Source organism: Siniperca chuatsi, linkage group LG17 (assembly GCF_020085105.1).
Source record: "Siniperca chuatsi isolate FFG_IHB_CAS linkage group LG17, ASM2008510v1, whole genome shotgun sequence".
Lineage (NCBI taxonomy): Eukaryota > Metazoa > Chordata > Actinopteri > Centrarchiformes > Sinipercidae > Siniperca > Siniperca chuatsi.
The window spans coordinates 9221439-9234538 of NC_058058.1; the positions used below are offsets into that span (position 1 = coordinate 9221439).

The window sequence follows — 13100 nt, forward strand, 5'->3', positions numbered from 1 at the left end:
CTCTCTGTAAAAGTTGTGGGCAAATGGTCATCATTTAATTTACTACCTCCCTTCTCCCTGTGCAAACTTTGCTATCATTACTGTTAAACCTGGCGACAGGAATGACCAGTGGTGTAATGTAAATGTTAAAGTTAATTTACTCAAGTACTGTACTTAAGTACAGCTATGAGGTACTTGTACTTCACTTGAGTATTTCCATGTCTTGCCACTTTATACTTTAATATACTTTTTTCTCCCCTACATTTATCTGACAGCCATAGTTATAATAGCGTACATTTTTACTACTTACATACTTTTATTTAAGTAACATTTTCAATGCAGAACTTGTAACAGTATATTTTTACAGTGTTATTGCTAATTTTACTTAAAGCCAGACTGTGTAACATTTGCTGAATGGCAGCCACTTTGGTCACAAGTCACAATAAAGGCATCGATGGAAAGTAACTAAGTACATTTACTCAAGTACTGTACTTAAGTACAATATTGAGGCACTTGTACTTTTCTTGAGTATTTAATTTTCCTGCTACTGTATACTTCGACTCAATTACATTTTAAAGGGAGATATTGTACTTTTTACTCCACATAAATTTACCTGACAACTATTTTTACTAGTTACTACTAGATTAAAGTTTCACATATAAAACATATGATCAAGTTATAAAATATAGATAACAGTGCCCAATATATATATATAAATATATAATATACAGTATATAAAGTTGCTAAAATTAGCTCCACCTCAACTAGCTGTGACATTGTTAACAGTGTTAATGCATCAGTAATAATATTTTAACAGTATGATATATGCAGTATAATGAACAAGGGCCTATTCTGCCCAACAAGTAGTACTTTTACGTTCAGTACTTTAAGTACCCTACATACTTGTTGCTAATACAGTGTTATATTACTAATTTTACTGAAAGCCAGACTGTGTAACTTTGAACAGCAGCCATTTTGTTCACAAGTCAAAATAACAGGTTGATGGTATGCGGAAATGCTAAAATGTAGCTTTATAGTTGCACAAGTAAGGAAGAGTCATAAAGTCAGCACACTGACTTACTAATGTCAGGTACACATCTATAAAGTTTGCTGACATTAGCTAACAATCGCCACCATAAGCTAGTGGTCATACCAGACCAAGTAAAGGTGTAGCAGCAAACCCTGCAACAGTAATGAATTGAGCAAAGGTGTGTCTTATTTGTTTTGAGCAGTGCTTGAAGTGGAAAAAAATTATTGCCGGTACTCCCCTTATTCACATGTTGCGTGCGTATTGGCTGGTATCAGCAAATCATTAAGTATTACATTCTGAATTTCTAATGTGAATAAAACAAACTCCATCTGTCGGTCTAAGAATAAGTAGACCTATACAGAACAGAATGAGGTAGAAACAAACAATATTTATTGAATAGGATAGGACCTCTACTGACAAACTTAATCATAGCACCTATGAATTATAGATAACAACACTATTATTAATTTTATCAGCTGCATCATGCCCATTCAAACTTCCCCAGATTTCCTTTTATACATTTTCAAATATAAAATACTATTTATACTATGCTTGGCTGAATACATGATGGTTATTATTAACTGAAAGATGTGCATCCATATTGCCCAGTATGTCCAGCTAATTGACATTTTAAATTTAATATTTAATCATTAGTCAATGTCAATCCATTGCTTTCCGTCTTGAATTGGTCCAGAGTCTTAACTAAACCTTGACTGAGAGACTGGATAACGTTAATCATTGTCTTGTTTTAAAATGATGTGCGTCTAGAGTGCCATCACGCCCAAATATTGTCTGGACTGGTCACAGAGGTTGCTGCTGGAAAGCACGAGTTTCATTTCGTGCACGCGCATAATGAATGCATGTTTCTTCATTTTTTCTGAGCTGCAGTTTATAACCACTGTTGCCCAGTGGCATTTATCAAGCGTAAGAAATAGTTGTATTTCACTCTCGATTTTGTCAGGCACAAATGTGTTGTTTTTCCCCCCTCTTTTCCTGAGAATAAGGATAGTTCCACTTCATCCTCTCATCGAAGTCGTAAACACTGTCATCCGCTTTGACACGAGAGGGAGGCGGGGCCCTTGCATAATTTGCCAAGAGTACCTAGCTGCAGACACAAGCAAATCTCTGCAGTTGACAGGAAATCACGTGATCTCAGCAACAGAAGTTGGTCTTCTTCATGTAGTTTTTGCATGAGAGGCCTTACAGAAAAAACAACTTTATGACTTTATTCAATGGTTTTGGTTAAAGTAACGATATGGGGCACTTACTTTGATGAATTTACTGTTTATCAGACCGCAAATGAGCCAAGAATGAGGTTGGAAAAATGTTATATGCTGTAACGGAGTGTTTCTGGGGGGCAGGCCTCACTGATTACTGTATAGAACCACAACAACTTTATTCACTAATTTTGGTGAAACTGGATCGTATTTTATGGAGAAAATATTTTCTGGTTTTCCCTCTGTCGTCCCTCGGCTGCTCTGCCTCAGTTGTGTGATTTACGGAGTTTCCTTACTCCCCCAGACCGACGGTTATAGAGCAGATGTTGCCAGATCTCACAAGAGTGTGTGGCTGAGACAGAGACAGGTCTTGATCAAAGTTAATTTTCTCCTGATTTGTTCATCTGAAAAATGTCATTTTAGCATCAGACTGTTTGGAAGATATGTGGCTTGTGAAAAATGGGTTTTGTGTTTACTTTGGAGACTATGAGGTGAAAGAATCTGTCATAATCTGTGCTCACATTCACTTCTCCCATTGGACTGAATAAACTCAGGACCTAGTGCTAGTCTCCTAAGGAGGCAGGGCAGTTTTGAAAACCCACATGACACAGATACAGGAAAGTGAGCCGTGTCCCTTCTAAACTGTCTCTGATAATGTTATAAGGGGCTGCCACGTTGGTGGTGGTGACATATATTGTGCGAGACGAGAGATCGTTCACTGAGCGGTTTCACACAAAACTAAATGATTCTACAACAAACCTATGACAAACTGCGACTTTCTTGACTTGCAAAATTATCTGTGTAATTCATGGCACAATCCAAATGGGATCAAAACATTATTTGTCTCTTGCCGTTGACCGTACATATTTTTTCTAAAATAAGGTCCCATGGTGGTCCACCAGAAGGGTAGGGACCTCGCCTCTCTATAGGGCCACCCGGCTCTGTGTTAGCTGCCAACAGAGAAAAGCAGGCAGGCAAGAACAGGAACAGATGAGTGTCACATAGTGCCCCCTGGGTAATGCAGTTTATTTAGGGCCATTATGAATCACCCAGAGAACCTGATATGGAAAGGGCAGAAAAGAGTATGCAAGAAAAAGTCACGGTGCACCAACGAGTAAAATGTAGAAGAGCCGGTCTGCGTAAAGGTGAGTGCCAGCCCACTTCGAGCATTGGTTTTGAGTACAACTTATCGTTTGTAAGAGGAAGAATGTATTTCTTTTTTCAGGGGTTACATAGTCTCACGTTAAGTAAAGGATCTGAATACCTCACCCACCACAGGGAATGGCAGTGCTAAGCAGAGTATGTGGACACAAGATAATTTCATTATCTCCCAGTGTACAAGGTCATCTAAATTTGTGGGGGTGTTTGTATAATGTCCAGAAAAACTGACGGGAGTACTTGTCAACAATAATAATAATTTCCCTTGATTACTAAGAGTTGTTGTGTGATTTTTCAACATATACATTTGCTTTTACTTGAAGATTTTTTTAAATATCTGTTGAAGGAATAAAGTTAATAAGGCATATTGTGAGTGCATATCAAGTGGTATGTCTTTGATGGTCTTTGTATCTGTGCACTTGCTGATTAAGCTTAGCACTCCCTGGTCTGTACCAGTTACAAGCTCTGCAATCTGTGATGACACATGAGTCCGTAGGGGTGACCGGTGTCAGGGAAAGATGATCAGGAGCCTGTGATGACTCGAATAGTTTCCACCGTCATGTTAGGGTTTGCTCCCCTCATTTTAGAGCTGTAGCTGCAAGCGTGAGGGTAGGTGGCAACAGAGGGAGAAAAAGTTACAGAAAACAAAGATTTGAGCAGAGAGGAGATGAATATGTTCAAGCTAATCTGACAGCTGGAAGAGGAAGAGCCTTTAGTGGGATTAATTGTGGATAAATTGACACATTAAATACACATAATTATGTCAGACATACAGACCGGCCAAGTTTCCCAAAGGAAACCATCCAGCAACAAGAACATCAAGAAGCTCCGCACAATTAGCATGGTGTGCAGCCTGACGAGTAGCTGGCAGCAGTGGGTGACAGAGAACGAGACGAAGCAGGCCAGTGAACCCAGTGGCTGGGCTCCGTCATCGCTAAGAGGACCAACAGAGGAACCCAAAAAGACATGGGTCCCAAAGAAGCCTCCTCCCACTCACACCCAGCCAACAAAAGCTTCTCAAAATCATGTAATCACTTCTGGAGAGGCTCAAAAGACTTTAATTCCTCACAAAGAGACCCAAGATGCATCCAAGACTGAGGAGGTTAAGACCTCAACTGAGCCACCGGTTGCATCTCGCATCAAGGTGAAGCAAGTGGTGAAAACGGTGACGAGCGGGGTTCAGGAGAAAAGTGCTGGCATTGGGCTCCTGACCGAAAAGATAAAGAAAGAGTCTCTGCCATCAGCTGAGGAGATTGACAGGCTTCTGAAGAAGAAAAGCTCACCTACACGTCGCAGAAAATGCTCCAACATGGTATCATCTCTGACCAAAAGCTGGAAACAGGTGGAGAAAGAGCAGAAGCTTGGAAAAGAGGGAGGAGGACCAGGAGAGGGACGCACCTTTGGTCGTGGTAAAAACGACAGTGGACACCCTGAGGCAGAGAAGGAGAGACTGGACATAGAGGATGATCAAACACACAGGACAAGCTCTTTGAAAGAGGCAGAGCAAAAAGACTCTGAAGGAGACTCTGAGTCAGCAATGAAGATTAAAAGATCCTCAGTCCCAACGTGAGTACGATCACTGTGCTTCATTTTGTATTTCCAGTAAAGAGGAAGTTGTTGCATTTTAAAATGGGTTTTAAAATGCTGAAAAACAAGGAACAAACTTTAGAAACTCTAACTCAGTTCTCAAACTCAGATGAAATAGTACCTTTACTTCCTTAATGTGATATTTCCTTTTGAAATAGGATATTGAGGCGAGACATTTGACAGTCAGAGATCAATCTAAAGTGTAAATGTATGTTAGTTGTGGAGAGAAAGGCAGCTTGATTTGACAGGATGAGCAGAAAGCCAGGATTGCTGAAATATTAGTGCTAACTTAATTTGTTGAATTAAAACCACTTGTGCACCATGAAGTCAAAGATTAAGATGAGAAGTCTTCCAGGAAATAATAGTTTCCATGAAGATCAAGTATCTATTCCATGACAACCTAAAAATAAAACACAGTCTAATAAAGATTCCAAAGCTTATCTACAGTATTTTGGTTTCAAAACCTGTGGGATTTAGCAAGATAACATGACAAGCAGGATTCCAGTGAAACACGGCAGCTAGTAGCAGTGATAAATCACTCCCTATTTACTAGTAGTGCACAATATTTACTGACCGCCATTTTATGTGTCCGAAGTCTAAGTGTGTAAATGTATCCACTATATAGTGCCCTCAAATATTCCAAACTTCTATCAGTCCCACAATGCAATGTATAATTATTACTGGTAAACCACAGAAATACATAAACCATAACGTCATGATGCATGTTCTGCTTGTCTATCAGCTGTCAACTTCTTACTGTTGAATATTTGTAACTCCCCTTGCAGGATCAGATACAGATCCTCAGTATATTGTAAATGTTTTATATATTTGTAATATAATCTGACATCCCTCCCAGGTACAAAAAGGAAGCTGAGGATGCCAACAAGATCAACGCCCTCTCCAAGAAATACAGCACTGTGGGAAACCTCAAGAGCCGCTGGCAGAACTGGGCCTCAGAGCACACTGTGAACCAGAAACTAAACCCCTTCAGTGAATATTTTGACTATGATTACTCCATGTCGCTCCGCCTCCAAAAGGGCCAAGAGGGTTACGGACGCCCCAAGGAGGGTACCCAAACAGCGGAAAGAGCAAAACGCGCCGAGCAGCACATCCACCGTGAGATAGACGATATGTGCTACGTGATCAGGACTATGGCTGATCCGGACCCAGACGGAAAGACCCGCATCACGTTTGGAGAACTGTTTGACAGATATGTTCGGATCTCTGATAAGGTGGTGGGGATTCTGATGAGAGCCAGGAAACATGGGAAGGTGGAGTTTGAAGGGGAGATGCTGTGGCAAGGCCAGGATGATGGAGTGATCATTACTCTGCTGGTGTGATGTTAACACCTGGGTCAGAGTTGTACCAGAAATCCTCTTACAGCTACTTGGCTGGCACAATGGAACTTGTGAAATAACCTCAGTCATTATCAAGCGGGGCTAAGAGGAGGATTTAAAATAGAATTTGACCTGGGTCTATTCAGTGGACACTTGCAGCACAATATCAAAGGAATATGGAGACTACAAAGCTTGGCGGATGAGCCGGTGTGGATTATCCAAGGAATATTTTGCTGCTATTTTTGTGGATACTTGAAGACTCTTTCTGTCAGTGTTGTGGATATTTGAGTTGTAGCTGTCATGCACATGTTTTGAGAAATCTGCTAAGGCTTTAAAGTTTTTATTCAGGAGCTCAGGAGAGATAGAGTTCAAAGAGATTCTAGCTTTTGGCTGCTTAAGTTTCTTTGCAGATTCTCATACGTGTCTCTTTCACACTTTCTTTATGGCATATATTAACGAGATACTTGATTATGTGTTAATGCACCAAATTACCAGCAGCTTTGCAGTATAGTGTAGCACAGTAATTCAAACACAGATTGGGTTTCATTGCCTGAAGACCTGCAGCTCAGCATTCATACTGTACCGGGCACAATGCAGAGGAACAGAGCAGACCACAGCACTTTTAAATCTCACGGCCTGTTAGACTGAGCCTGTTATGATTAATGTAAAGGGTGTCTATGACTATCTGGGGGAAAAGGAAAACTTTCCTTTTCACATACACTTACTGAGTTTTAGTAAAAAAAAATTGGGGGGGGTTGTAAAATCATACAGAACCAATGTTAGCAGTTATTTTTAGTGTTTGACAAATAAGGCACACCGAAGATGCTGTTTGTTTTCTATTTTGAAACCATTTCAACAGAAGGGTGCCATATTGAGGCGTACTGTGCATTTTAGGTATTTGCTAACATTCTCATTAATGTGAAGTAAAGCTCTCATCTATCAACAGTATACATATGAAATTGTTGTGTTGCATAGGAAATGCTTTTTAAAATAATAATTAAGATAAATTACTAAAAATAATATTGCTACTACTGTGCATCTTTTTGTTCATCCACTGTGATCTGCAAGCACCAGCCAGTGCATGCTTGTTTATTAATGTCATCAAAAGTGCAATTCTGACCTTCTGTCCATGCTGTGTTCACATACAGCTTTAAAGAAATACTGTAATTTACTGATTGGTGGGAAAACATCAAAGTAGAGATGATTTTACAGATATTAATAAATCAAAATGAAAGTACACAAAGACGTGACAAATGTATAATAGCGTTCTCAGCAGCTCGGCAGGTAAGTGTCCACCATTTTAAAGTTTAGAAATTACAAAGCTGCCATGTCAAAGAAACAAGTTTCAGTAACTTCCAAATAGCAGAACAATTTGTAGGCCTATTTTTTTAACAATACCAGTCTTAACTGCACCAGTAATCTGAGTATGATGTTCATCATGTACTACAGATCATAAATTCAAATTGCATGTCATTAAAGTTTTTTGTTTAGAATCAGCATATTTGTTCTTTGGTTCATTATTAAATATAGTGGCAGCTGTATGTGTGTCTCTCCTCTGCTCTTAGAGCAGAGAAGAGGCTGCGAGCAAAGAATCTAAAACGAGATAAAGCATTCTGTTATGTAAATCATAATTATTAACATTTTCTTTCCTATCTCACGAAGGTATCTTTTGATCACAGAGAAAACAACAAATCAGACAAGTGAGATTAAATTTTTATTCATCCAATAGTCTACAATAATTGTTCAAAATTAGATGCAGAATAAAATAACTTTTTTTTCTTTTTTCAGTGCGCTTTATGTTGCCATCTTTGCTCTTCTTGCAGCCACTGCTTTAGCTAAGTTTAAGTGTCCATCTAATGCATTATTACTTATGAGTGTAATGGGTATGAAACAGATATATGGACCTAGAAACAGTAGTAAGCAGGATTTGAAAATAGAACAATTTTAAGGCACTTTATCTTATGCATACGCTAATATATGTAATGTATTATATATAAAAAAATTAATTAATTTAAAAAAAACTTCGTCCTTCACCCTCCGCGGTTGGTCTCATCCTTCGAGCTCGGGTCCTCTACCAGAGGCCTGGGAGCTTGAGGGTTCTGCACAGTATCTTTGCAGTTCCTAGTACTGCACTTTTCTGGACTGAGATGTCTGGTGTTCTTCCAGGGATCTGCTGTAGCCACTCCTCCAGTTTGGGAGTCACTGCCCCGAGTGCTCCAATGACCACGGGCAGCACTGGGGAGGAGAAGACATAGTTGTCACCATTTGGCCATTAATGAGAGAACAAATCTGCTGTTCAGGTTTTAAACATAGAAGTCTGATTTAATGACAAGTAGACCAATCTATGTTCTGTAGTAGCCTACATTTTGATCTGTATTTCCATAAATCTCGCAATTGATAAGGTTCCAACATACAAATAATCCTACTGACAATCAATAATTTTGCACTTTGCTGAAATTACTGTTCCTTGTGAAACGTTTCATTTTGGTTTCCAAAGCTCTGATATATGCATATGTTTGAGAGAACTGCATTTGTCTTAGAATCTAAAATCTGACATATTTGTTGTTCTTCGTGATTCCGCTGGTAAGTCATTCATATTGGGTCATCATTATTTTATGTCCTTATCAGGCCAGTAAAATGTAATTAACTGAAATGAATCCAGTATGACTAAAACCTTCAACATAAAAAACACTGAATTAAATGAAAAACAAAAATTAAATGTCTGTCTCCACTTCTTGTAGTACGACATTTTGGGACATATTCACTTTTTTCAGCCATGGGTTAAATGATTGATACCACTTACATGTCTGTCCATTAAGTAAGAAGCTGGAGTCAGTGGATGATTAGCTTAGCTTTGCTTAGCATAAAGACTGGAGGCAGGGGGAAACAGCTAGCCTAGCAACAAGTTGTCATTTATTGACCAGGGTCCTGGTTACTTGTTGTCACAGTGAGGTTGCCAGGCAACCAGCAGAAATTCCAGGAAGTCACTGCACCCAGCTAAGAAACAGTTAAAGCACGTAACTCCTCATAAAAACCATAACCTCTGGTTTTTACATTTCTGTTTGTGTATGGAATAAACAAACGAGATATAACGTATTAATGAGTGAGCTTTAGAGGTGCTGGTAGGTGGAATTTTTTTCAACTTTGGACAGAGCCAGGCTAGCTATTTTCCCCTGCTTCCAGTCTTTATGATAAGCTAAGCTAATTGTCTCTTGACTGCAGCAAATAAGCATTTCCCAAAATATCAAACTATTCCTTTGATTTAGACTCCAATGTTGAGTTTTTCTTATTGTGTTTCTGCGATTAAGACTCCCAAAACAGTAATCCAAAAATAGAAACTTTTTAAAGAAAAAAATTGATCCTCATAATTATTCTGATCAAGTCAAGGTGACAGTGTGACAGCACAATAGTTTGGGATTAGTTTAGGGATTTACCACTGGGATGACCTGAGGTCACAGAGCTCACTGTCTACAGGAGTTCATTTCACACAGAAACACCTAATTGTGAACAATTGTATAGCTACATTGTAGATCAGAACATTTTCTGTTGGAACTGTGTTATATTTGGGAGAAAGATATGAAGAAAATTATCTCTTTATTAATGGAGCATTTGTGGAGCATTAAAACCCCAAGGTGTGTCTTGTGTTAACGCAGTTTTCCTAAATCCAGCATGTGCAACTGTAAAACATTTGTACTCAACTTATTTGTACTCAACTGACAGTGAAAATGCTTTAATGCTTTCATTTTTATGCTTTAATGCTCTTTTGCAGTAATGTAGGTTGTTTAATTGACTTCCTCAACTTTAATACAAATCGTACAGTATAATTATACTTGTCTTACAATTGCCACTTATGAAAAATAAAACATAATTTTCTTTTCATTTCTACCCTTTGTTTTGTTGATTTTCATTTTCTTACTAATTTATTTTTAGTATGCCTGAGCAAAAACTCAGAATGATAAGCAGGAAGATGAAGCACAACCACCCACACACACATGCACACATACTTACTGTAAATATACTGTTTATTAATTAATTCTCAGAAAGACATGACAGGGAAACCCCTCAGAGCAGACCTTAAAACAAAAGAAGAAACCAGGAAGAAGACAGAGAAAACACTCCAACATACCGACAGCCACACCTGTGTGAGCTGATGCATGTTACGCACCACATACAAGAAATATGCTGAAACGACAGACAGACTTCCTCACACTGTCGCATAAATGATCTGTCATTCCCGGATCAGGAAAATGTCACAATCAAATACCATGAAGCACACGTGACCCATGACACAGACATGCAGGCAGACAAGTAGGCTGGGCCCTGTGTGACACTTGGTTTTGTTTATCTGTCTCCTACTTGAAATACCTGTACTGCATGTTCTTCCCTTGGAGATATTGTTGTTAACTAACTTTACGAAGTCTGTCCTTTGTCGGCCTTGAAAGGGATGCATGTAACTGGTTCAGTAGCTATTTATGAGATGGACATCAGTGTGTGGAGGTAGGAATGGTCAAATCAGAATTAAAATTGAAAGGGTGAGCTGCAGGGATACATTTTGGGACCTGTCTTTTTCACCATTTATATAAATGAAATTGTCTCTACTGTGTCTGACTGTAAAAATCATCTTTAGGCAGATGATACTGTTTTATACAGTGTTGCTGATCTGGCTAAAATCCAGATCTGGTGTTCAGGCTTTTGGTTACTTTGGTCCTGTTCTCTGGAGAAAACTTCTTGATGACCCTACATTTTTGAGGAGGTTGCCGTCAGGGGGTCATACCTATGTTTCCAGGGTCCTATGTTCCCAAGGTCCTATGTTCCCCAGCTCTATATTCCCTTAAAGGTGGGGTATACGATTCTAATCCAATACATGTCTTTTTGTCAAATTCAGCGAATATCTCCTCACGGTCCGCCAGCTGTCCGTTCAGTGTGTGCGATGAAAAAAACCTGGATGTTTATACACTGGCTCTGTAAATGCTAAACAAACAAAGTGGCTCGGACCGGGCCACACAACACTATTCCAGCCATTCCAGCCATGATTTGTTGTCAGGTAACGTTCAATGACTTGCCCACAGACATTCAGCTTACTTTCTAGTTTGTCACAATATGCTGTTGTTGTGATGTTAGCTATAGTAGCAGGAGAGTTGTGAGTATCGCTGTCTGGAGCTGGTGGGCTGGCTCTGGGAAACCATCTCGTCCTCATTGGCTGTTAGCTTTGCAGCAGCAATTGTAGCACAGTTTGCTAAACCACAACCTAGCTAACGTTAGTTATATTACTTGCTGTTTTGTTGTTCACTCTATATCATGGTATTTGTCATAGTATTGGATTTCTCCAGAATCGCATACCACACCTCTAACATAACACATAAGACACACTTTACATCTGTCTTCCTAGTGATTTAGAAGATTTACAATATTAAAGAAATCTGATTATTGATTAAAATTAGGGGTTAGGGATAACCCAAATAACCATGACTTTATCATAGAGTTTCAAATTATGGTTTGAAAGAGGAGACTCACATGATCACAGTAAGTTGAACCTCAGGAAATTACGTTGTACCATTCCAGAGCTACTTCTTCTCAAAGTTGTTCAGTTGCTCTTCTTCTGTTAAGAGTTTGTCTAGCCTTTTGTTGAGTTTTGATCATGTGTGTCTCCTGATATACAGTAAACTAACATTGTAAGAGATTGGTTAGGGCTATCTTTGCAGTTCAAATTGCAAAAGAACGAAGGGAGATGGACATTTCAAGTTCAAGACATTGGCAACTCATCAGTTACAACTCAGTCACTCGTCTTTTTCCACGTGATTTTTGCTACACTTCTGTTGTGGAAGAGATCTGCAAATGTCTGTGGCGATTTGTCTGTGTGCATCAGTAGCTAAACTGCCTACATACCACCAGTTGGCGGTAGCATTGCTGGGCTGGGTAGTAGTTGTGGCTGCAGTTGTACCGATGCAAGGCAGACTACGATGGAATCTTGGAGGGAAATTTCTAGGTTAACTACGACTCCTATGGTTCACTTTGAAGGAACATCCAATCGCTGAGTTTAAAATTCTGTCACATGAGCTGGTAACTGTGGGCAAGAGAGTTAACGGTGTTGCGAAAACTGAAAACAGAATGGCCAACTGCACGCGAGGTTGAATAATTTATTTCTTCGGATACTCATAATTTGGCAATCAAGTCTAAAAATGATATGTAACATAAAACTGAACCTATAGTTTCACCTGGGTTATGATGGCTGCTGTCAATGAGACAGGCCAGCCTTTTGGATCTTTGAACAACCCATGGGTAAGTAACGTTTGCTTTTTAAAAAAATAAATAAATGCAAGGTAACAAATTTACCTGAGTTGTAACTGATGACTTGTATGTATTTCCAGCTCTTGGAGTAACATACTTAGACTTTTCAGCCATGAATATCTATGTACTAATTTACAGATTTGTCTTCACATTTACAAATCTCAATATACTTCAAATCTGAATGCTTTGTTGCCAAAAGTTAGATGAGAAGATTGCTACAATTCTCAATGTGTTCTCTCAAGTTTCTGCTGGCTGACTGGCAACCTCGTGGTGACGAAAAGACTCCAGGAAGTTACTGCTCCCTGCCTAGAAATAGTCCTGCACATAATCCCCGTAAAAACCACAACTTGTTGATTTTAGACTTAAATGATTAAACACATTAACATAATATTTGTGTGCTTTATTGTGGTGATTTTCCATGAGGGCACGTGCAAATGCACCACACACACACACACACACACACACACACGGGGGGGGGCTTCAAACTGCCTTCTTCGCAAAACT

General features: G+C 39.2%; 1 protein-coding gene across 1 annotated transcript; it reads left to right on the forward strand.

Moving 5' to 3' along the window:
* The first annotated feature begins 3239 nt into the window (after positions 1-3239).
* Positions 3240-7805, forward strand: abrab (actin binding Rho activating protein b). The gene is made up of 3 exons (XM_044170615.1): positions 3240-3371; positions 4152-4950; positions 5828-7805. Exons 1-3 carry the CDS (start codon positions 3290-3292, stop codon positions 6309-6311), a joined length of 1365 nt encoding a protein of 454 aa, XP_044026550.1. The 5' UTR covers positions 3240-3289; the 3' UTR covers positions 6312-7805.
* Positions 7806-13100: the final 5295 nt, after the last annotated feature.